Genomic DNA, 25,019 nt, shown 5'->3' on the forward strand with positions numbered 1-25,019 from the left:
GCACCCCCGGAGGGGCCCTGTGGGGCCGTGCCAGGCCGTACCGCCCCGGCGGGTGAGGGCGCCCGCGGTCCCGGGCGGGCGGGGCCGGGCGGGCGGGGCGGCGCCGCGCCGGACTACAAGTCCCAGGGAGCGGCGGGCGCGGTCGTCGGAGTGGGGCTGCCGGGCCGCCTTCCCGCCGTCAGGTATGGGACCGGGGCTGAGAGGGACTGGCCGTTGGGGCGGAGCGGGGCGCCCGCGCTGCCCTCCCGGGGAGCTGGCGGTGGGGCCGGCCGTGGAGAGCGGGGGAGCTGGCACTACCACCAAGCCCCTCTGTGAGGGCCGGGCCCGGGGGCGCGGGGCCGCCGCCCTCCCCGGTTGCTCTCGGCCACCGGTCGTAAGGCGGCGGTTGGAAGCGTGCGGTGGCCCTGAGGGGCCCGTGCGGGGCGGTGGCAGGCCGACCCCGCTGTCCCTCTCCTCCGCCGGGGCTGGCGGACCCCTTGCCGGGGAGGCTGCCCTCCTGGTCCTCGCCCTGGTGTAACCGCCGCTGGGCCTTCTCTCTCCATCTCCGCGGGCTTGTGCGATTTCAGCCCGTTTGCGCTTTCCCCCAGGCTTGGCCACGTTGACGGGCTTGGGGCTTCACGCCTGCTCCCCGTGCGCCAAGGCCGGGCAACGGCTGGCACCGGTGAGCGCGGTGAGCACCGGTGCGCCCTGGCTGAGCCCAGCGAAACGCTCGGCCCGGAGGGTCCCGGTGTCGGTGTGACAGCGGGTGCGGGGGAAGAAAACGGCGCGGCTTTGCGTAGAGCGAGAAACGCCGCGTTAGCTGTCACCTCGGCTCTCCTGAGCCCGCTCCCTCCCAGGGGCAGAAACAGCCCCTTGGCGTGGCAGAAACAGCTTGACAGTAGCCAGAGGCCGGGACAAATTCCTGGCAGGGGAGAGGGGGTCAAGGAATATCTCCGAAGCTTAGGTGCGCTCTGTAGAGAAGCGGCGGTGGGGTTTGGGAGGCAAGGGGAGAAGTCAGGTCAGTAGGTGCAGAATCTTAGCTGGGCTTTGGGCAAAAGTAAGTCAGCAGTGAACAAAATATTTGGGCAAAAATAAGGAGGTGGTGCTGCTGTCTGCAGGGAGGGACTCTGGAATAAATTTCTGCCTGAGCAGTGTGGTCTGTGATTCCCGTGTCTAACAGGAGCTTCCAGATCAGTCTCAGTTAACAAGCTCAGGGGCTGTTCTAGCACTGCCTAGTTTACTGTTGCTGGAATTACGTTGCGAGTGTCCAAGCTGCTGAATGTGCAAGCTTGCAATTTCACACTGCCTTAGCATAAATAGTCAAAGCATCAGATAAATGTCAAGCATGAGTGAAGAAAGTGGGTTGTTCTCGTGCTATCTCTAACAGTAAGTTGGATGTGCTTGAAATAGAACCGTCTATATGGACTGTTGAGCTGGCTGGGCTATTTTAAGTGTTACTAAACCTTGTGGCTGGCATCTTTTCGGAGACGGGACTGAGGCGGCCACACGGTAGGATTTGCTCTCCAGAGCGACTTTGCAGGGGCAGTAGGCTGCTTTGCTTGGGGTGGTGCTGTAATTCTGGGGCTGGCAGGGCGAGCCCTGGAAAATCCGGGCCGCTTTCTGCTGGGTTTCTCCCCCTTGCTGTGGGAATTGACTGCAGCAAGGCTAATCTGAGCAGCTTTCAGAATGGCTCTAGGTTTCTTTCTGTGTGCATAGAGGAACAAGGCAGCCCAGTGAACTCTCTTTGCACAAAGAAGTAGATCCAAGCATATATATTTTTGTTCTAAGATTGTCAGCTGGCTGCTGTACTTGGCAATGGTCAATAGCTTTCTACCTCGAATTAAATGTTTTCATGGTTAATTGTAGGAATTCAAAATAGAAAGTCTAAAGCAAATAGAACAAACAGCTGGAAAATCTGACTGCAAAAACCATGATTACTTTTTTTTTTTTTTCCATCTGTGCCACTTTGTTCAAGTCACAACAACAGCTTTGGAAGGTATGCTAGTGAGAAATTACTGAGTGATTTTTTTCTGATGATTTCGGATGGCTATATGCTGTGCTGGTAGGCTCTTGTTAGGTGTAAGCTGGGGCAGTTAGGATGAAGGTTGTTTCAGGTGTTATGTGCATCTTCAGACAACAGCACAGCCAGAGATTTGGGAGTGTTGTCTCTAAGTGCTGTATTCGAAGAACACAGAGCTGACTTAAAATCTGGTTGTTCCCTTGCTTAGCAGTGAAATGCCCCAGATGAATTTCTGCGCTCCCTTTGCTGGATGTCAGCGCTGACGAAGAACAAGGGAGGTGTTGAAGGACGTCCATAGCTATTTCTCTTGCTAACAGACTTGTGAGCTTCCACTTGTGGTCAGGTGTCACACCTGACTGCAGCGACAACTAGTCTGCCGTCACCCCACGGCTGTTGTTGCACCACTTACTCTCGAAGTGTGTACCTGGGCTTGTGGTGCTGTGCACAGTCAGTGGAGGGCTTCAGGCGTTTCTGTGGGACCACAGCAGGTTATTTTGAGCACTTTTAAATTTTAGACTCCCTGTGCTTAGTGGCACAGGAACAGCACATTGCCATGCTCAAGTGAGCATTTCCAGCATCATCAGCGTCAAGTACTTCAACAGTAGGTGAAGTGTAACCCGATTTTTAGAAACATTCTTATTCCTGGAAATTAATGACAGGACCTGCCAGGGTTTCAACCCAAATTTCTCTGTGTTCTCTGTGCTTGACTGTAACTCTGGATAGATTGTGCCAGACCAGGGAAATAGGAAGTTGTGAAGACTGCATGATCGCTGCCTGTGTGAGTGCAAAGTTAAATGGAAAGATCTATTAGTTTTTGGAGAGGTGAAGTGGGGAGCTGACACGTGCGTCAGTGAAAGCAAGCAGTGACTTGAACAGAAGCTCTTCTGTGAAGGAGACCCCAAGTGTGTGCGTGCGTGTGGTCAGGATGCTCAGTGTGTCACTTCTCCCAGCTGAGACTGGGGGAAGAGAGGCAGCCAGAGCTTCCTGATCTAAGGTGAGCCAGCGTATGTCAAGCTAACAGAGCATGTGGGAGTGCAGTTTCATTAGTTTTGTTTCATCTAGAAATCTCTTCTCTCACTATACAAGAAACTTTTGCTTGTTTTGAGGGAGCTTTTTGTTCTCCCTATAAGTATATGGTCATAGTTCCTGGGGCCTTTGGGGCATGATTCCTGCTGGACATGCTGAATCAGTTGGAGGAGATTCCTCAGACCTTCAACCAGCTTCTGCTGCGGGCGCAGATGAACTGCAGAGGCTGCTCTAAAAGAGGTGCAGCTCTGGGGAGGAGAGGGTTGTCTCAGCAGGATCCAGAAAAGGGACACACACTTAGCTCAGTGTCTGCATGAATCCATGTACAAGGCAACCCTCCTCTTACCCTGCTGGCTTTTGGCAGTAGCAATAGCTTCTATGATTTAAATGATTCAAGCTTAATTTTTCTGTGGTGTGAAAGCCCTTCCTCTGATCCATGATGAATGTTAGTGTCACTAACTGTCCCTTTGGTTTGTGGTGCAGAGTGAAAAAGCACCTGGTTTGCCTGAGCTGGAACATGTACTGCCTCCTGCAGCTAACACCCTCCCGGTTCTCTGGTACAATTTGCCTCTGTCTTATCAATGTTTCTGTATTTTATAGCCTACCTCCCTGTTGCTGGTCTCCTAAACGAGAAATCGCAGAATGTATTTTGCATAACTTAATATTGTACAGTTGGGGGAAATTGTTAGTAAATTGTTTGATATCAGTTTTGCTGTTCCCCTCTCTCCCTGGCTGTGCCCTGTGCAATCTTTAAAGAAACCTAAGGCACACTGCCTGATGTCAAGTGTATTAATGCCTCCTATTAAGAAGTCCTCGTAGGAAGGAGGTTGGAAGGTGGTGTATTTATGCCTTCTTTAATATCATATAAATTATCATTGGAAATCAAAACCTTAAAAGGAACTTAACAGTGTGCATAGTTGTAGACAGGAAAAAAAGGTGTTTAACTCATAATTGCAGGTAATGCAGAGAGGGGGATTGCAGGAGGAAAATTGACTTTGGAACAGAAGATGGCTCTAATGAAACAATTTCAAAAAGAGGCAGGAGAAGAGAGAGGCTGGAACTGGACACAGAAAGCACGGGGAGGAGCGGTGGGTCCTCGGGAGACAGGGCTGTGGGGCTGTGCAGGGAGGATAAGGGGGTGGACCTCTGCGTGGCTGCAAAGGTGAGAACAAGTGCTTGGTGAAGGCGGGAAGACCTTGTGGCAGTTTTGGGGTAGGGTTGTGGTCAGTGGCAGAAGAAGACGACTGAGTCTGGCTGGATGTTTTTATTACAGTGTAGAAAAGAGCACTCGGGTTTGGAAAATCCCTGGCAGCTTGTTAAATCCTGTGTTTTCCTTTGTCTTTCAATATATGATCCTGTAAGGATTGCTTCACACTTCTGATTGTTTTCTTTTCGTAGAGTGAATGAGTGTTTCTGTGTGCCCTGGGTCTGACAAGTGGCAGCGAGAGGCTGTGCTGGCTACGCTTTGTGTTTGCTCTGAGGGGGTATCCCTGTCCCGAGCCAAGGTGAAGTGCAGCCAACTTCAACCCCATCACCCCCACCACCGCCTCGGGCCTGCATACAACCGCCTGCCTCCCGGGAAGGGCTCATCTCTGGAAAAACCTTTCCCAGTAATTGTAGAAAACAACATTGCAACATCATTGCTACAACATCAACATCATTTCCTACAGTGTAACCAGCTGGGCCTTGAGCTGCTGTCTCTCAGTTGACCAGATTAACTTCTTAGGATGTACAGCCTTTGTTTCCTGTGTTCCTATGACTAATCTTAATGATGAAAATGTTCAGGCAGGGTAGCCGGCTCTTGTTGGAGTGAAAGGACCAGCGTCCTGCTCCGACAGCAGCGTGCTCCTTGGCACACGGCTTAAGTGAACTCCCAAGGGTAAAGAAGAATTTTCCCAGCCTTTCTGGCAAAAAAGGCAAGCAGTTTGGTACAATGCCTGCCTGCCACACCAGGCTGCTGTGCTCCTCTGCCCCAGGAGGAACCAAGTGGAGAACTTGGAAGTACGATTCATCCTCTTAATCTTCCAGGATCAGGCTCAGTCTGAGGGGTATTGAAAATATTGGCACTGGTCATAGAGTCCAGTTAAGCCCCTGGAGGAGTCTCTTACAGAATCACTTAACCAAGAACCAATTTTGAGGAAAATCTTGGTTAGATTTCTCAGTGATAACTCATGACTGAGGCAGGAAACAGATTTAGATATGTGAAGCCTTCAAAATAGCCTGAAAGGTGACTTGGGTGGTCTCCATGGAAACTCATCTATTCTGTAGCTTTGCAGAGGACTTATACAAGAGCTGCTGCCTGGCTTAAAAAAAAATAGTAATTTAAAAACCAAAAACTGAACCTGCTAGATCTGAATTTGAGGTGGTCCTAGACAGTGAAGTGTGGCCTGTAGCAGAGGGGGGCTGTTCCTGGGCTCTTCTGGAGCAGCTCTGCTGGAGAAAAGCTTGATGTGACTTTCTGGGTTGCTGACTGCAATTTAGGTTACGGTGGTTGCTGCAGGAAGAAGCTGCTTCACAGGAGGGACTCCTTGCTCTGCGCTCATCTGTTACAAGTAAGACTGCAGGATGCTCTCTGGACTTTGCATATGTCCTGTTGCTGTCACTTTCAGGTACAGAGCATGCTCTGGCTGCCAGTCTCTATTTTGGGAACAACTTGAAATAACTTTAAAAAGAAATTACTCAAATTTTCTTGAGATTTAGGAGTTCTGGAATGAGACAACTGGTTTCTGGATGCTTTTGAACTGTCTGTAGTATGCATGGCTGGAGCTGGAAGCCCGAGCTCTGTTCCACGCCAGGAGCTCCCTGTTGGGCAGTGTCTCTGACTCTTTCCTCAGGTGGGGATAAAATGGGAGTGTACAGGTGGGCCAGATGCTGCAGTGATCAGGCTGCTGATGGGCTGTACAGATGCCTGGTTGTGAGTGGTGGTTCCACTTGACTGAGGGACCAGGGGAGGCCGACTGGAGCAGAGTAGCATGGCGCTGCCCCTTCTTGCTGCTCTCCAACTATTTCAGAAACTTTAAAGAGGAGGAAAGTTCTCCTTGTGAACGCTCAGTACTTTCCAAAAAGAAAAGGGACAGAGGAAATGTGTAGGAATTTTAGTCCTCGTTCTAAGGCATCTTCAAATTTCTTTGTGTTCTGCAAATGCTAAAACTGGCTGTGGGGTGGGAGCGTGCTGACTGCGTCTTCCAAGAAGCTAGAACCAAGCAATAAAAAAGAGAATTTTCTTTAGGCTGTCTGAAACACTGACTCTCTTCTAATGGCTGTTTTTCAGCTGGGAGAAGACTGTTAAAGAATTGAACTGACCTGCTTTTTCAGAAGTACCCAGGCAGGACTGTGCTCCAAATCCTTAGATCCAAAGGAGAATCTCTGCAAAAATCAGCTGTGGTGACTCCTCTAAGAGCTGATCTAAGCCACCTGTTTGAAGTGTGAAGCATATCAGTTTCTTAACTGAGATATGATATTACAAAATTTTCCTAGTTATGCTTGGATTTGCTGTGGGAGGAAAAGGCCTTATTCTGATCATTAGCAAAGAACTTTCTCCCCAGACTAGGGGGTTTCTGTCCTCTCATGTTTAATTAAGCTAGACCCTAGTGCTCAAATCAGTAAGTCCAAATGCTAGTGTTGTAGTCCACCCCCGTACCGGGGAGTCAGTTGCTTTATGTGGGGGTAGTTCTCTGGGGGTTTTTTTTTAGTGTTTTTTTTTTTTTAAATATTTTCCTCTGCTGTTTCTCATGACTGATCCAAAGAGCATGCTCTCTTCCCTCTGGCTCTGTTCTTTTCACCTTCACAATTGGCTCTCACTGTGTGTTTTCATTCATGTGGACAAATTGTTCTGGTGCGTACATGATGTGTACATGACCAGGGCATGGCTGAGCGCGCAGCACTTGGCTGTCTTTGCCAAAGGTGCTTAGCTTGGGCTGCCTGTACAGCCACCCTGAGGTTTTTTTGTATGCGAGGGCATCTCTGCTTGCTTGTCTGAGCCTTGCTCAGCTTACAGTACCTGCCTTGTGTCTCCTTCCCAGTGGGAGAGTAACACCATCTCCAGTTGGGAGGCAGATGACTGAAGATACAGCAATGTGTCCTTTGTAGTTGGCACTCAAGGAAGATAGGAAGACCTGCAAGACAGATCATGTTATTTTAGCATTCTGTCTCTGTTACAGAGCCAGGTGACATCGTGGTGGCCCAGGAAGCATGCGGCTGTGGTGCTGGGGGCCCTGAAGACTGTCTGGCTTGCAGGGAGGAATGCTACGGTGGGCAGTGCACTTGGAAGGTGGGCCGCGGAGGGTGAACCACGCGGCTGTGGCCGTTGGTCACAAGGTCTATTCCTTTGGCGGATATTGTTCTGGAGAAGACTATGAGACTCTGCGGCAGATTGACGTCCATGTTTTTAACGCAGGTAAATGTGTCCTTGTGGTGCATGAAGGAGTGGCTTGCTGGGCTCAGTTATTAGTTTTCTTGCCCACTACTGCTTAAGATGTTACGTTCTAACATGCTGTCTGCCTCAAAAAAGTTATTGGTACAGATGGGAGCCTCTTCCCTTTTGCAGCCCTGTGTTTTCAGCTTCAGGGGCAGGGCCCAGCACAGAGAGGCTGTAGTTCAGCAGACTGCTAGGATAAGGACTCACTAGAAGTAACCACATAGCCAATGGCTTGTTTTGTCCTTGTTCTCTGTGAATGCTAACTCAGCTAGGTGCAAAGAGGTGATGTTTAGCTGGCTCAGGTCTCCCATCCAGTTTGCAGCATGACCACGCTCAGCTGTCCCTAGCATGGAAGGGGCAGGGTGGGAGCCAGTGCATTCAGTTAAGTCTCCAGGTTTAGAGTCCTGAGCTGTTTCCCTGTGGGGGCAGCTGACAACCGCTGCCAGCATGATGGAGTCAGTAGGGGTATGTGGCTAGGATGGAGGCCTTCCCATTTTGGCAGCAGCTATCATGCAGGTTCACAATGTGACTTAGAAAAGCATCTGGAGCTGGAACCATTTGTGTCGGATAGCCAGTATCTGTCAGGAGGCCGAGTTGGAGCCATGACTGTGCTGGGAGAGGCTGTTTTTCTTGATTCAGTGCTCTTTGAACTGAAGAGGTTATTGAGCTAGTTCATGAAGTGTTTCCCTATAATTAGGCAGGTGGTTGAAAAACTGCAGAGGTGCTTGGATGGGTCCAGCTGAACAAGAGAGGAGAGCAGAGAACCAATGAGCAGTTTTGCAGACTGGACAGCATGCTGAATGCTCTCCTAACATACATGTGGCTTGTAGATGACACTAATTTGTCTGTAAGATGCAGTGAATTCACTCTTCTAAACCTGACTGTGGAGAAGACTGACTCGTGAAGTAGCGGATAAAGGCATTGGTTACCCAGGGCTGCCAAGGTGACCTGCTCACAGTGTAGAGGGGAGTGTAGCTCAAGACCTTGTGAACAAAGACATTCATCTCTACCCAGAGAGACTGGGCTCTCACACTCAAGACAGTTGAATGTTGTAGCTTGTAAAACGTGCCAGTAGAGCATCACTCTTATGGTGGAAGCATAATTACTGTGCCCAAAGGAATGCTCTTGCATTGTCTTCCCTTCTTACCACTCCCAAATATTAAAGTGTCATGACGCTGCAGCCACCACACGGGAGGTGACACTGGCTTCCCAAGCCCTTGCTCAATTAGCATTGCCAGGTTCCAGTGCTAAAGCCAAGATACCAGATTTTGAATTATATCTTTCAATCTTCCAAAGAGGAAGACTGTGTTTTAGGTCAGAAACATCTCGTCTAGCTTGACTTTAGCATTGGCCGTGCTTCCTCAGTGCCCTTTCTGCCTCTGGGGTAGATGCTCACATGCTCACCTCTTAAGATGCCTGACCCTTTCCCTTTCCCTATGTTAGTATTTCAGGGGAACTTCAGACTGTTTTCTGCTATATTTTGTGTTATCTCCATGTTGAAAACAAAACTGGAGGCTGTATGTGCAGTAGAGGGAGGGTGTCTGGGTGCTGTTATTGCTGTTATGTAAGGGCCATGTAATGCTCGCTGTGACTCTTGCACTGTCATTAAACCCTGTAGTATCTGTTGACTGCTCTGGCTGCTGCTGAACATGACATACAGGCTACCAGGAAGGAGAACCTGTAATTACAATGAACTCCTATTAGTAACATGAGGTTAGCAGGGAGAACTCAGGTATGGATGGGGGTAAAGGAGACAGACAGCTGCCTCATCTAAAGCTTAAAAAACAAAACAAAAGCAAACAAACCCTGTTCCTACAAAGCTGCTGCGTTGCTTTACTTAAACTGTACTACTGCAAGTCCAAATGATGCCTTCAGGTGTGTTCCCTAGCATGTGGCTGCAGTGCATTATTCCTGTGCTGCCCATTCTTCCAGCTTTGCGTCTCTTCAGAAATGTGACTAGCCTGAAGAGTAGTGTCTGCACTCATTATCAGCTCTGCACTGTTTCTTTTTCCTTTCCCAGTTTTTTGGGGTTTGTTTTTTTCTTGGGGGGGGGGGGGGGTGGTGGTGTTGGTGCGTGTGTGCTGTACCTTCACTCATGGTCTAGGATGAGCCAGAGTGGAAACCTCTTCAGTGTAATTGATGCAGAACGGAGCCCATTTCTGTCCAGAGTCCTCTGGTCCTCCAGTACTTCCTGTAGTCTTGCCTGTGACAGGGGCCTGTGGAAAACTGTGCTTCCATATTCCTTAACTAGCTACTACTCTGGGTCAGACATGGCTTTACTAGACTGCTTCTAGTACCTTGTCATAGGGGGGAAAAAAAGCACCGTGCAGGGTGGGTTGTGACCTGTGAGGACGGCTTAGCATTTGACGTGGGCTCAAACTTGTGCTTTCAGTGTCTCTGCGCTGGATCAAGCTGCCTCCAGTGTGGACAAACAGCCGAGACCATGTGAGAGAGGTGCCCTACATGAGGTATGGGCACTCAGCAGTGCTCATAGATGACACCGTCTACATATGGGGTGGTCGCAACGACACCGAGGGAGCCTGCAACGTGCTCTATGCCTTTGATGTCAGTAAGTTCCAGCTTCTCACTCTTCCTTGTCACAACTGCTCTTGATGAGACCTTCTCTCTGCCCCACCACACTGCTCCCCAACTTGTTTTCCTGTCGCTTAGTCTCTCTACAAACTGACAGGCTGGAGGAAATGGTGCCAATGGGGAATTGGTGTTGCTCGCTGTTTTGGCAGGTTTAGAAGGGGAGCAGGGTGTCCTGTGTGTCTGCACACTTGACTCTCTGTAAAAGCCTTTGAACAGAGATTACTGAGCTTGTCTAATAATCAAACTGGTTTTAACTTTTCTGTCAGCTTTGTGTGCTCTCTCTGATAGTAACTACAACTGAAACATTGTCTCTGTGTGGTGTATTATTCCTTAGCTGTGGCTGAAGGTTGCGGCGAGAAGGGGCTAGAGCTCTTGAGGATTGTGGTTCCTCTCCAGGGTGGTCTTTCTGAAGGCATGAAGGAGTGAGGAATAAAACACAATAGTAGTCAGGGACAGGATGGCAAAATCAAGGAAGGCATGAGTCAAGTTAGATAAACCTGAAAGATGAACTCCCTGAGCCTTTCAGCTGGCTTCTCCATAGTGCTGCTGGAGCACCTGGGGAGAACAGGCACCATCAGGAACTGGGTGGACAAGAGTGTCAGGAAAGGAAGGCAGTACAACTGGATTCTGGAGGCAGGTCCGTCTAAATACTGACCAGTAACTGGCTTGCTGGACTTGCAAGGAAAGTGCTTGCTCTGGCACTTGGTCATGGGTTCCCTTCTTTGCCAGGAAATGTCTCGCAGCTTGGAGCTGCTCTCTGGGTACAGGGTTTCCCCCTTCCCCTGACAGATGCAGCTGGGAAGCCACCAGTAAACCTCTGCCTACACAGAAGCCTTGTAGTGGGAGCTGCCTGGTCTCCCTGCCAACTCCAGTGCTTCAGCATTAAGTGAAAATTAACGGAAAGGACAGACTTCAGTCCTGGTCCAAACCCTCTGCAGCTGTCTGTACACGCTGTGCCTGTCTCTGCCAATCCTGGAAAGTGAGGCTGGCGGTCACAGTCCCGTGTCTGTGGTGTAAGTTCCACTGTAGGAGTCGCATCAGGCTGGGTGAAGTCCTGGCTGAGTGCAATTTTGTCCCCTGGGGTGTCAAGCAGATCACAAGTCGAGGTCTTTTCCATCTCTAATTTGACGTGTTGTGCTTGGATGAGCTCTTGCTGCTACCGTGTGACTGGGCTTGGAAGCAGCCCCATGAAGGAAAGGAACTCGATAGCTGCTGCAGCTTTCTCACTAGAGGCTGCCCAGGGATCCTGTTGACCTTGCAAGACCCTTTGTGTGGTTCCAGCTGGAGCCTAGGTGGATAGCTCTGGCCGCAGGCCAAGTTCAGAGAAGTTATCCTTGTGAAGAATGTTGCTTTGACTCCAATGTTACTGCTTCCTGAAATAAGCACTGCTCTTGGCAGCTCGCAGCAGTTAGGGAGCGTGGGGGGAATGTCTCCTGCTGCCTCAAGGCTTATCTGTGCCTCTCTGGGCTCTTGGGACAGGTGCCTCTTTGTGCTTGGCAGTGAGTTGCTGGCTTGGCTCCATGTTGCCCTGGCATGGAGAACAGCTCTGGCTGGATTTAAAGTCCTCCCCTAAATCAAGCCAACCCCTGGAGCATGTGGGCTAAGGGCCTGAATCTGGCTGGTGCAGGCTCAAGGGGAGCAGTGTGAAGGGAACTGGGAAGGGTGGAGAGTGAGGAAGGCTCCCCTTGAAGAGGGGATGAGGATGTAACAAGAGGAGCAGATAAGATAGAGAGTGCTGTGCTGCAGAGGTGGGGCTGTGCACAGTAGCTCTGTTGACATGGTGAGCTTGTAGTTAACTGGCTTCCGCCTGGATTTGAGAGATATTTTTCCTCAATCAGTTAGTCAGCATCTCCATGCCATGAGGTCAGTTGAGCCACTTAGCATCATTGCTTCATTGTAATTGAAATTGTAAATGCAGAGTTGATAAGTGACTCACAAAGTAGGCTTTGCAAGGGATTCAATAAAAACAACATTGCTCAAGCAGTGCTGTACTACTCACACTTAAAATGCGAGCTATTTGTCAGGTTGGGCAGAGTCAGCGGCCATGCCCAGGTGCTGAGACCTCTGTCACTGTCCCCCTCTGTGGAGGCTCAGGCAGGTAGCCTTGCCTGAAGAAGCTTGCAGCCTCTCTGCAGAAGCAGGTGCTGTGTGTGAAAGAGAAGGACATCTGTCTTAGAAATGAAGAACAGTAGTGAAGAGCTATCCCATCCCAACATCTGCTGTATTTTCTTAGCGTTGCCTCCCGTTTTGTTTCAGACACGCACAAGTGGTTCACGCCAAAGGTGTCTGGAATGGTCCCAGGAGCGAGAGATGGGCACTCAGCTTGTGTCCTGGCAAAGAGCATGTTTATCTTTGGAGGCTATGAACAGCTGGTGAGTAGTCTCTCTAAGTGTTATTTGGCAATCCCTTGGGACAGAGGGTGTTCCTACCTAGGACTTATTTGTATCCATAGTTGCTTTCATTTTATAACTCAGCAAAGTTATGGCATTAATTACCCAAGTTATGCTCATTGTTTTGCGGAGAAGATCCTTGGAAAGTAGGCCTAAAAAAATGGTGGATTTTTTTTCTTCCCCCAAAAATATAGATATATAGAGGTAAAAATATATATTTTTTATATTTTCTGGCTCATTTCTCAGCCAGATTTAGATAGATAAATTAATAACATTTTTAATAAATATATATTGATCTACATTTATTTTAATTTGGCTGAGAAATGAGCCAGAAAAAATAACTTTCCAATGTCTGCAGTGTTGCTGTGAGGTCTTGTCCTAATCTGGTGCAAGTTCCCTGTATTCTGTACCTGCTCTCACATCTTGCTGATCCCCAAAGCAAACCCTTGCTTGCCCTCCCATTAAGAATACCTTGAGCTGAAGGTCATCCTGCACTAGCTGTCAGTGTGCCTAATGCTCCTTTGAGCAAACCCTTGTGCTCTGAGCTCAAGAAGTGGGTAAATATCACTTCAGCCTGTCACCAGGCTCCAGAAAAGCAGTGCCAAATCACATCTGTTTATTTGGAAGAAAGCTAGGGCTCTGTTATGGCAGACCCTTCTTCTGAGGACAATAGCGTGCCAAATCCATGATCTTGATTACAGCAGCAGGAGCAGTTCAAGTGTGGCTTGTTTTTAACCAATACCAAACAAACCTGTAGCTGTCTCACTGCTATCTCCCTGCCTGGAGGAGCAGGAGTCTGTGCTGTTCCTGTGAATGCAGGCTCTTCCAGGCAGCTAGCTGCAGACGAGTTTTGTGGGATCCTCAGAACTGTGAGTGTATCTGCTCCTGGATGTTTGGCTTCCTAGAAGTAATCTTAACTTCTACCTCTCATCAGGTGGCCTTAGCAGAGCCAGTTTGACTGTCCCGTTAGTGCACCTTTCTTCTGTTGCTGCATGGAGTGGAGGCAGGGTTCTGCTGTGAATGTACATATTGTGGGCAGGACAGCCTTGGGGGGAGGAACTGAGCACCAAATAAATGGGAAAGCTGCAGGGAGAGACAGGACATTTTTGAGGAGAAATGAGCTTTGCCTCCCGCTTGTTAAGTGATAAGTGTGCTGCCTAGCCTAACACTTTGGAGCAAGCTCCATGTCTCTTAGGAAGTACTGACTCCAAAGGGATACTCCAGGTCTGTTGGACAGCATCCTTCCTGGGGCCAGATGTGACCAGGCTTCTTAGTCCCTTTGTGACCAGGCTGCCCTGCTGTCTTCCAGGCTGACTGCTTTTCAAACGATATCCATAAACTGGACACCACAAACATGATGTGGACCTTAATCTCTGCCAAGGTCAGTGTCTACTTTTCACTCTGGTTTGTGGAGGAAGTTCCTTATCTGCTATTCTCTGGGGTAGATGCCCACACTTGTCTCGCAGCTTCTGTCTGGTGTGGCTGGGATCTGCAGGAGGGGAAGTTCTCCAGGAGAAGGCAGCCACCCCAACTTCCCCATCAAGGTGTGTCGTCTCCCTGGGTGTAATCTGCATTCTCTCTCTTCTTCTGTTTTACTCTGTCCCTGCAGGGTACGCCAGCTCGCTGGAGAGACTTCCATTCAGCTACCATCATTGGAACAAAGATGTACGTATTTGGTGGCAGAGCTGATCGTTTTGGGCCATTTCACTCCAACAATGAGATCTACTGTAACCGCATTAGAGTATTTGATACAGAAACAAACTCCTGGCTGGACTCCCCTCCGACTCCAGTGCTCCCTGAAGGCCGGCGGAGCCATTCAGCATGTGAGTGTGGGTCTGCTGAGAGAGGAGGACAGTGGAAGGAAATTCTTGCCTGCCTCAGAAGGGGTGTCTGGTCCACTGGGTGGAGATGTGGGTTAGCAAGGGGTGCACAGAGCCTGGCTTCTGTGGAAAGCTGCTGCCCGCCGAAAAGCCTTGCGTGTAGCCCTGCACATGAAGGTGATGTAAGCAAAGGTGGATAACCAGCGCCACTTTGCTTTGTGTTTGATGTTGGGACAGGGACCTGCTGGGCTCTACCTTGGGTGGCACACTGATGTCTGTGCTTACTCCCCACAGTCAGCTACAATGGGGAGCTATATGTATTTGGTGGCTACAACGCACGCCTGAACAGACACTTCCACGACCTCTGGAAATTTAATCCAGGTATTTATGCTTTTAACTTGTTGCAGTGATATTGCTCAAGGCCCTCAAGTGTGTGAGTGCTCAGATGAGCGTACTTTCCAAGGGCTAGGAGCCTGCTTGGGAGGAATTCGCTCTTCTGACAGCATTGGCAGGAACTTGCTACCGTGCTTGGGACCCCTGTTCATCCTCAGACTGTCTCCAAATTGCAGTTAGAAAGTGCAAAAGGAAGTATTGCTGAAAGACAGGGCTAATCAAAGGGTGGTTGTCAAAACTTTGTCTTGTTCTTAAATATGCAGAAGTGTTGGCAGAAAAGAAGATATGGGGAAGCGAGAGACTGTAGCTGGGGAAACTATTCAACTTGAGCTGCAGCATCACCATACCACACTCGCTTGGTACCAGCTCAAAATGTGCAGCAGAAGGGGTGGTTCTTGAGCTGGTAGCCTGCATATCACAGAATCGTATAGATTGGAAAAGACCTTTAAGATCATTGAGTCCAACCGTAAACCTAACACTACCAAGACCACCACTACACCATGTCCCTAAGCACCTCATCCAAATGTCTTTTAAATACCTCCAGGGATGGCGACTCAACCACTTCCCTGGGCAGCCTGTTCCAATGCTTGATAACCCTTTCAGTGAAGTAAAATTTCCTAATATCCAATCTAAACCTCCCCTGGCGCAACTTGAGGCCATTTCCTCTCATCCTATCACTTCTTACCTGGGAGAAGAGACCGACCCCCACCTCTCTACAACCTCCTTTCAGGTAGTTGTAGAGAGCAATAAGGTCTCCCCTGAGCCTCCTTTTCTGCAGGCTAAACAACCCCAGTTCCCTCAGCCACTCCTCATAAGACTTCTGTTCTAGACCCTTCACCAGCTTCATTGCCCTTCTCTGGACATGCTCCAGCACCTCAATGTCTCTCTTGTAGTGAGGGGCCCAAAACTGAACACAGTATTCGAGGTGCGGCCTCACCAGTGCCGAGTACAGGGGCACGATCACTTCCCTAGTCCTGCTGGCCACACTATTTTTGATACAAGCCAGGATGCCATTGGCTTTCTTGGCCACCTGGGCACACTGCTGGCTCATATTCAGGCGGCTGTCAACCAACACCCCCTGGTCTTTTTCTGCCAGGCAGCTTTCCAGCCACTCTTCCCCAAGCCTGTAGCGTTGCATGGGGTTGTTGTGGCCCAAGTGCAGGACCTTGCACTTAGCCTTGTCAACTGTGAGCTATTTTGGGGTTCTTGGGCACTTTTCGCTGTCCACTGATTTTGTTTGCTAATTGCTTTGCCTGAGCTGTTTGCCAACTTGCTGTTCCCCAAGCTGATCTATGAGCTAGTGTGAGAGCTCCTGAAGGTTTCAGTGCTGTGCATTAGTGATTAATTACCCCCAGCACCCTTGCCACAGAGACCAACAAGGACAAAAGCTGCTGTCTTCTCCACCTGGTTCAGTTCCCCATGCTCCTACAGCCAGGCTGTCCCAGCAGCTTCCACTCTGCGAGGATGCTTTGCATTCACAGTGTCTGCCAGCAGATGGAGCTGGTTCCTGGGTCTTTCTCCAGATCTGGACCCCAGCAGGGTGCTGGGGAAGGGAGGCTGCCTCCCTGCCTGCTCCTGGAGCCCTGTCCTGTACAGCTCCCTGTGATGTGTGACCTGCTGCTGTGGCAACCCGTGGGTCCTGGTGCTCAGGCTTTGCAAGCAAAAGGCCTCGACCTGCAACTTCCTTCTTCAGCAGGCAGAGCTCCAGGGCTGTGCCTGGCATCTAAGCAACACTTCAGTAATGACCTCATAGAAGTGTGTCATTTTGCTGCTAACGATGTCACCGAAATCGGGAATCGAACTCCTTAACACCAATGTAGCATTAAGAAGCAGGCATTCTTTATTACAGTCCTGGATGCATGGGGGATCATTCCACCTAGCGTGCATACCGCAGGTTACATCAACCAAAACTTATATTGTCCGATTACATACATATGCATCAAATTTCCCAGAATGACCATGCATATTAATTCTGTTTCCCAGAACTAATTATCATATTCGCATGGTCATTACGCGTGCATCCTTGAGCTCCAAGGGGCTTCCATGGGGGTCTCTGGTGGTCGTACAGGTGTGTCCTTTAGTCGACCCCTTCTTCTGGACATGCGCAATATCACCTTGCTTATGTAACTTGCTTCCCTTCTTCATGGTGCATGGTCCCTAACAATGATTTGGCACCCTTAACACAAACCAATTATTCTAGCTACCCTCAACTCGTTGTCAAGATGGGCTGGGGCTGTACTGGGAACATAGCAGCATGTCCGTACTACTCCTTGTCCAACTGTCTTTGGGCATAGTAGCATATCCATAGCCATAGGTGTACAAACACAATATTAAAGCATTGCCTACCCGGCTCCTATCTCTATGTTGCTTAGTTACAAAAGAACAAACTAATCATTTTGGTTACATCTGGTTACAGCGAGAAGAGGTCAACAGGGAGGGTGGATGTTGGCTAGTTGGTGTCTGTGGGGCACTGAGCCTCCAGTTTTGCTGTGATCTGTTTAAATCCATAACCTGCTTATACCCGGCTCTTGGCCAGGCTCTTGTGACAAGCTGGTGCACTCTTTTCTGCCCCTTAGTTTCTCTTTCTTGGAGGAAGATTGAGCCCAAGGGGAAAGGCCCGTGTCCTCGACGCCGGCAGTGCTGCTGCAGAGTGGGGGACAAAATCATTCTCTTTGGAGGCACCAGGTGAGTTGTGTGGGGTGGCTCTGTGAGAGGGTTTGCCATTCCCTTCAGCACAGTGTCCCTCCATGCTCTGCCCCATGCTGTAGTCAGATGCACTTTAGAGGCACATGGCAACTGTCCATCTACCTTACAAGTGTAAGAAATCATGTAGATCAGGGGTCCTCTGGAAAAAGGCAAGGGTGAGACTGAAGATGTCATGTAAGCTTGTAAAGCACCTGGTGACAAGCCTTGTTGTACAAGTAGAGGCAGAATTATGTAACATGCTGTTCAGGAGGGGTTGTGCAGTGGTCAAGCTCTCTGTGAAAGAGGTGGTGGGGAGGGGGAAGGAGATCCTGCCATCAGAAGGACAAGTATCCTAGTCTTGCTGTGCTGTAGCAGACCTCAGACTGACTTATCCTCCCCTACATGCTGCCCTGCTTCTTGCACCAGAGTCGCTTTCTTTCATTGGCAAGTGTGGTGTCTGCCAAGCTGCAGTGGGATGTTGGCTCAGCTGGGAGCTGTTTGAGGAGCCCATACACACGACAAGGCAACATTCCCTCTGTGCCAGTGTTGCTTAGCAAAGTTTCCATTCACAAAAGGGACCTGGTGTTAAGGATTTAGCTGTCAAACACTGGAAGTGATACTTGTCAGGGTGTAGGGCTGCTGGATGTGGCCAAGAGCCTTAACAGCTGCTAAAAGAAAGGAAGTGGCCCATCACCAGGACACACTCTATGCTGTCTGGAATGACAAATTGCAGCTCTGGAGCACAGGTCTGTTTGCCAGCATCTACCTTGCAGAGACATCTGAAAATGCTTTCAGCCCTCCACATGGTGTGGAAAGCTTTGGGGCTTTCTCTGGGACCTTGGCAGTGGCTTTTTGGGGATACTTTTGAAGACAAGTTGGGGCAGAGGACAAGGCAGGGCAGGTTCTGCTGATGGGCTGACCATACCAGTGTGTGATGGAGTGAAGGGCCTTCAGGCCCCAGGAGCTCTCAGGGGGGTGTGCTTGGTTGTAGGATGTCCATGTGTGTGTGAGGAAGTGGTCAATGCAGGTGAGGTATGCAGAGGTGCTTAGTTTATCCGGTCTCCTCAACAGATACTGGGTGCTGCTCCATACAGTAGAAGGCTTGGTGTAGGGCTTGACAGCAGTTTTGGATGCTCTCAGATGCTGCGGTGTGGATTTGTTTTACAGCAGCAGCTGAACTCTGATGTTAAACCTAGGCACTCCTAGGAAACGCTAGCAAACCACAACAAATGTGACACCAGCTTTTTGGAGTTTGGTCCACTTCTGCCAGGCAACGCAGCAGCGCCTTGTCTTCTCCACCGAATTACTTCAGTATTCAACTTGTTCCTTAATCCAGGCTTAACCCCAGTGCAAGCCAGTTCATCAGCACTAGTTTGGGATAGGAAGAGCTGCTGGCAGCCACGAATGCGTCCTGCTTGGACTGGAGGGAGGGTCTTGCAGGCTGGGGAAGGGGGAGACGGGGGTGGGGAGTACTCACTTCCTGTAACAGTTATCAGGTGTATTCTGGAGCTGCCTGGTGAGATAAGAAGTTTTCCAGGAAGTCGTGGTAATGGAGAACTCCCTGTGGTCTGCGTCCTGACCTGTGCTGCCCTGCCCGGGGAGGGGGAGGGGAGCACACAGGGCAGGGGATCTGGCAGGGCTGCTTGGAGGATGAGCCGGCAGGCTCAGCTGGCTAGGCAGCAGCACTGGGGGACGGGCAGGCAAAACCCCTTTGTGTCCTACCTTCCCTTACAGGATTCATGTACACTGTAGACTGTTCAAGAGCCACTTCTGCAGGTTGCCTGCTCCTGTGGCATCCAAATGCTTAGTTTCTTCTGTAGTCCTGCCCAGAGCCTGGTCTTTTTGCCCCAGCTGTCGTCTCTCACTGGGGCCAGCAGCAATCCTATCACTTGTGTCCCATTTAAGTGACCAGGAAGTCATGTAGCACTAAGCTCAGTGTTCCTGTTAGCTGTGTCATGGTTGTGGCCTTGGTCTGGTTTTCTCCAAAACCCACCAGCACTTCAACATGCAGGGACCATCCACAAGGGACAACGAGGGGGAGAGGGAATGCTGTAAAACAGAGTTTAGCTGAACAGATGCTGATCCAGGTTTGGGTTGAGGATTGTTTCCCTGACAAGGCTTGGAAATGCCTGGGTCTGGTGAGAGAGCAGGGGCTCTCACTGGGTGCTTGGTGCAGGGCCCAAGAGTATTTGCCAACACACCAAGTTGCTGTGCAGCTGGAACAAGCAGTTTTGCTGGGCTCTGGCTGGCAAAGGGGTGCCCTGCACCCTGCTGTCTGGGAGTTGTGGCTCTCCTGCTCTTGAACTCCAGGCTTTCCCTAGCTGCTTGCAGCTTGGTGATTAAAACCACTGATGTGGTGCCTGCTGGCTTTCCTTTGAAAGATAAGGGATGGTCTAGGGTTTCCTGTGACGTGGATGTGAGATTAGATTGTGGTGTGGCGAGCACACCAGGGTGGAATTAAAGGGGCTCTTGCCTGTATCCGGGCAGATGGGACCCATCAGCAACAGGTCTTCTCTGCCAGCAGTGAGCTGTGCCCTGCAGTTTGTGCTGGGGTTATGGGAACCGGGGGGGGGGGGGCAGGGACAGGGACTGTCTCGTGTCCTGCGAGATGTGAGGCTTAGCGGGTCATAGGTGGGGAAGCAAGTGATGCTGCGGTGAGAAGTCACTGCCTGAGGTCCCAGCTAAGCAGTGAGGACGCACTAAATTGCCTTGTCACAAACCAAAGCAGGACTTGCCTTTCCTTCAAATTCTCCAAACAACCATCAGCCATGGGAGTGCTTTCCCATGGCCCGAGCACTACTGTTCCAATATAGGCTGGTCTCTCTGTGCTAGGGAATGCAGTCACTGGTCTCTCAGGTGCTTTGGCTGTTCCATCAAGACTGCAGAGGCAGGGAACCATAGGTGAGGCTGGCTGTTCCCTAGAAATGCCTGAAGTCATAGCTCCTCACTAGCATTCCAGGACCAACATCAGACGGGAGTATCGGCAAATTGGGATTGGCTTAAAATGACTGCTGCACTGATCAGTGCCTGACACATGCTCAGTTACAGTCTTCTGAAATGCTGTCCCCATTTTGGCACAACCAGGGAGCTGTGGCTGGAGCCCACAGTGATTCCTGTGGTCAGACTGAGAAATGTCTGCGCCTGCGCTGCCATGCAGCTGTTTCCTAGCTGCTTTCTCTACACTTGTCTTTCAACATCTCAATGTCCGTGCTGAAATAATTGCAGTAGATCTTAACCATATGAGAACTGGAGTGGTGAACAGCGTGCGGCTGGGCAGAATCTGTTTCAAACCTTGTGCTGTTGTGCTTGGCACACAACTTCAGCTCATGCGGCAGAACCCAAAAGCAGTCCAGCTGCTGGCCTAGTCAGAGGAATGCAAGCTAATAAAATAGAATATTCTCCTGGCTGCAGGTTGCTAACCTGTGGGTTTTTGCTGGAGAGTTTGTGCTAATGCAGCAGGTACGGTACACAACTAATGCAGACAAAGAGGGAAAGAGCTGCCACTAAGCCACGTGAAGACCTCAGCATCTGCTTCAGGTGCTTATTCTCTGCTGCTGCCTTCACTCCTCTGTAGAAAAAGTTGAATTTCTGCAAAGCACCTTTGGTATTGTCCTTAGAGAAAGCAGCTTGGCTTATCACGCTCTGGCCCACTGCAGTGCTGGGGCAGTATGGTACAGTGCATGCTGCCTCTGTCCCCAGCAGCATCAGTGCTCCTGAGAGCTTACAGACAGGAGAATCACAGGTTTCCATGGCATGACTCATGAGTAACATATGGCATGTGGCAGTCTGCAAATATTTCATGCAGCCCTGGGAAGCTAGAGCTGAGGTGGGCAGGGAGAGCACAGCAGTGTTGCCTGAAGCATATGGCTCCTTTTGTTGCTTCTCCAGGTTGCAGAAAATTTGGATGGCCACTAGCCACTTGCTGAGTCTGCCACCATCTCTGGAGATAGGTCATGGCTCCCATGATCTGTGGCCCTGCAGCACAACTAGGGAGCCGTACAAAAAGTCCTCTTGGGTATCCAGCTTATCTTGCCTACCTCACTCAGGACAACAGCACAGCTTTTTGGACTTTATACTGTTCCATTGTGTGGTGTCTGATCCTTCCTAGATCAGATGTCTGTCCCATGTGATGTTCTCCCAAATCCTTGTACTTCCAATTGCATGCCTCCCCTTGGCAGTGAGGTGAAGCTGGCCTGAGGTCTGTAAAAAGGTCTGACACAGCCACAGTGTGGGCTGTGCCATGCCACCCCATGTGGTGTTTGGGGCCAGGTAGGGATGGGCTGACCCCTACCTGCCCAGGCAGTTTGTTCTGTATGTGTTTTCTAACATGTTATAAGGGCGGCCTTCCGTGATACAGCATTGCTGTGAAGCTGGTTAGTCTCCAACAGTGCACTGGGTTCTCCAGGTGATGCTAGTCTGTCTGGCCCTGCCTGCTGTCTGGCCCTGCCTGGCCCTGTGGGGCAGCCTATGGGGCCTGTTTGTCACACGAAGAGCAGGACAGATGCTTGTGTAAGCATGCCTGCTTTCAGGAGCTGCTGTAACATCCCTTCTCCAGCCTGCTCAGAGTCATCCTGAGTCTTGTCCCAGGGCTCAGCTTTACCTCTCTGAGTGGAGGTCTTTGGAGGGTCGGATCCACTGAAATTGCTGAGCAAATACAGCCCTGAAACAAGCCTCAGCTCTGGAGGCAGCTGTTTGCCAGCACCCTCCTCATGCCCTGAGGGTGGGTGCCACAGTTCTGGGGGAGGCCTTAGGGTTGCTCAGTTGTTGGAGAGTGGTTTGGGAGGTACCTGGGGAAGGAGGAGTGTGAAACCAGCCAGAGGCTGCTCAATATACAAGAACGGAAAAGGGATGTTCCCTGCAGAGTGGGACCTGTGCTTGGAGGTGCAGCAAAGTAACAGAGGCAGGTGAGGTGAGGTGAAGGGGAGGCTCGCAGCTGGAGTCACTGTAGTTGTGTGCAAGAAGGAGGCAGCTCCCACATTCCCTGCTATGGCTTGCAGAGGAGATGGTGTGTGTTCCTGCTCAACTGCTGCAGCTGGGCCAGCCAGGCAGCCCTGGCTCTGTGCAGCTCTGCCTGCTCTGTGAGGAGCTGGGAGCGTAATGACTTTGGGTGCTGCTGGGGAAAGCAGAGGGACAGGAGGGATCAGAGGGTCGCTGCGTGGGGCTGGCAGGCCAGGAACAGTCCTGGACTTGCTCAGCCCTTGGGGAGCCCAAGGGACCCTAAGTGGTGTACAAGTGTTTTGGCACTGACACACTTTGCTTGGCTTCTGCAGCCCGTCTCCAGAGGAGGGAATGGGTGATGAATTCGACCTGATGGATCACTCGGATCTCTACATCCTCGACTTCAGTACGTGAGCACTCCCCACCCAGCTTGCACCTCTCACCACGAGGTGCCCTGTGAGCAGCCCCCACTGTGAAGTACCATACCATGTCCTACGTGGCTCCAGGTGCCTGCCTCTTGGAGTCAGGCAGCTGTCTCTGGCTGGTGTATGTGACTTAAGGCAGACCAGCCAGAGATGCAGCTGTGCTTACAGGCCTGAGCTGGGCTCATGGCTCTTCACACACTCCACACAGACTTCTTGTTGGAGCCCAGAAAACTGCTCCAGCCTGTCCCTGGTGGGCACCCCTTGCTCCTCAGAGGGATGGCTGGGATGCTCTGCCCTGTTTGCTGTGGCACTGATTGCATGATGCCTGGACCCCCCTGCCCAGAGCCCAGACAAGGACTGCTGTGGCTAATTGCCCTCTTTCTGCAGGCCCCAGTCTAAAGACGCTGTGTAAGCTAGCAGTGATTCAGTACAGCCTGGACCAGTCCTGCCTTCCCCACGACATCAGGTACTGCGTGCCTTGCTGGGAGGTCACCCCATGGGTCCTCCCTGTCCTTGGAGTGCTCCAGTCCTGGCTGAGGGCTGCCTGGGATCCTCCTTGGCACTGTGCAGCTTTGGGGCAGGCTGGGCTGGAGACCACAGCTGAGGCTGATGTGCAGCAGAGCTGCTCCAGCCCTGGGCAGTGTGTTCGTGCTTTCTCTCAGTGTGTACCATTGGTGTGTTACAGATGGGAGCTCTCAGCCATGACAACAAACAGCACCATCAGCCGCCCCATCGTCTCCTCCCAGGGCTGATGCCGGCTCACCCTGCCTTCACCCCTCCACACTGACCTCTTGCTCCACTGCCTGCATGAGTTTTTAGCCCTTTCAAGCAAGGAACATGTGAGCTCAGTTTGTCTTGCCCTAGCCCGGCCTCCCTCTGCCCTTGTCACGCTTGGGGCAGCATGAATGTGCAGGCAGAGCAGGCTGCTGGGGAAGAAATCGGCTCGTCCCAGCAGCACAACTGTGAACCCCCCTCCTTGCTGATGGCTCCAGCATCTCCTGCCTTCCTTCCCCTTGTCTGTGGAGCCGCAGCTGTGCGGTCCTGGTCCTCGGCCACTTTCCAAGGGCCTGAATCGACTCCTACCACCAGCCATGGCCCCGGGATTGGCCTCGGGCTATGAACTGTTCCTGCGCTGCTGAGAGAGAGCAGGGACCTCTACACCTGCACCTGCCAGCACTGACCAGCTTCCTGGCACTGGATGGCAGGCCCCAGCCCTGAGCTGAGCCTGATGTGGGGGCCTGGGCCCAGCTGGACCCTCTGCCCAGCTCCCGTTGTAAAACAGCAACTGGGGGGAGTTTTATAAATGCTGAGGCAGACATGGTTTCTGCTGCTCTGTGTGTCCTAGCAGGTGAACTGGGGGGAGAGAAGGTGTGGGAGCGGAGAGACTGAACCAGCTGCAGGCCACCAGTGGCATATGGCAGCTGTGGGCTGTGGCTGGTGTGAGTTGCAGCCCTGGCTGGGGTGGGAGAAGGGGAACTGGGCCCCCCACAGCAGCACTGCCCTGGCATGCATGCCTCCTGCCGGGGGCTGTGCTGCCCTGCAAGAAGGTGGGGAAGAAGATGGTGCATGTCTCCTGGGCTGTGCTGCCTCAGGAAGGTGGGTGCCCCACAGCTCCCTGCCCCAGGGAGGGATGTCTGGGGCAGCCTTCCTGGGTGGCATAGAGAGGTGTGCCTGAGCCCCTTCCTGTGGAGGTGATGTGAAAAGGAGCTCCGGCAGCAACTGTAGCAGAGCTAATGCAGGGAAAGTTAGGGAAGTTTTCAGTGGTGTTTGTTCCCTGGGATGTAAAGTTGCAGGGCAACTGTGAGATGGTGGTGGCTGCGTGCGGGGAAGGGGTGGCAGAGGGCCCAGGCCCTGAGGGCTGGCTTGTAGCCAGGGTCAAGTGCTGCTCATCCAGCAGCATGAGGTTGCAGAGGTGCCTGGGCTCCTCAGCCTGTGGGAGGTGGCCAATGCAGGTGCAACGGAGCAGCCTGGAGTGGCACAAGAGCAGTGAAAACCCCATGGCAAGAGAACAGAAGGCACCACAGTTGTGACAAGAGCTTGTTCTTCGTGTACTGGCAGCACCTCGCTGTGGTAGGTGACGAGCATCAATGACAGGGCTGGGGCCTGAAGGGAGCCAGGGTGTGCTAACAGGACATCTGGCTCAGGAAGAGCACCCCCAGCCTGGAATCCCCCTTTGTGGTCCTTGGCACCTGCAGGTTACCTGTGAGGGCATCTCCTATGCATTGTCCAGCAGCTCTGTCTCCCCTGCTCAGCCAGCTCCCTCAGCCACAGGCTCTCCCTCAAGCCGTGCCATGAAATGCTGGAAGTTTTTTTGCCATGGCATCCCCCTCCCCA

At 51.3% G+C, this 25,019-nt stretch overlaps 1 protein-coding gene across 1 annotated transcript; it reads left to right on the plus strand.

Moving 5' to 3' along the window:
• Positions 1 to 24,006, plus strand: KLHDC3 (kelch domain containing 3). Its single transcript, XM_075496665.1, has 11 exons — positions 1 to 182; positions 7,186 to 7,421; positions 9,835 to 10,011; positions 12,291 to 12,406; positions 13,734 to 13,805; positions 14,034 to 14,247; positions 14,539 to 14,625; positions 17,214 to 17,322; positions 22,593 to 22,666; positions 23,073 to 23,151; positions 23,371 to 24,006. The coding sequence occupies exons 2-11, from the start codon at positions 7,268 to 7,270 to the stop codon at positions 23,435 to 23,437; spliced, it is 1,149 nt and encodes a 382-aa protein (XP_075352780.1). The 5' UTR covers positions 1 to 182; positions 7,186 to 7,267; the 3' UTR covers positions 23,438 to 24,006.
• The last annotated feature ends 1,013 nt before the right edge of the window (positions 24,007 to 25,019 follow it).

The sequence above is a fragment of the Mycteria americana genome, chromosome 3, assembly GCF_035582795.1.
Source record: "Mycteria americana isolate JAX WOST 10 ecotype Jacksonville Zoo and Gardens chromosome 3, USCA_MyAme_1.0, whole genome shotgun sequence".
Lineage (NCBI taxonomy): Eukaryota > Metazoa > Chordata > Aves > Ciconiiformes > Ciconiidae > Mycteria > Mycteria americana.

Excerpts from the sequence above, each read along its gene's own strand:
- KLHDC3 (XM_075496665.1), top strand. The coding sequence starts at position 7,268 with ATGCTACGGTGGGCAGTGCACTTGGAAGGTGGGCCGCGGAGGGTGAAC. Across the intron at positions 17,323-22,592 it reads ATTCTCTTTGGAGGCACCAG|CCCGTCTCCAGAGGAGGGAA; the intron begins GTGAGTTGTGTG and ends TGGCTTCTGCAG. Across the intron at positions 23,152-23,370 it reads TGCCTTCCCCACGACATCAG|ATGGGAGCTCTCAGCCATGA; the intron begins GTACTGCGTGCC and ends GGTGTGTTACAG.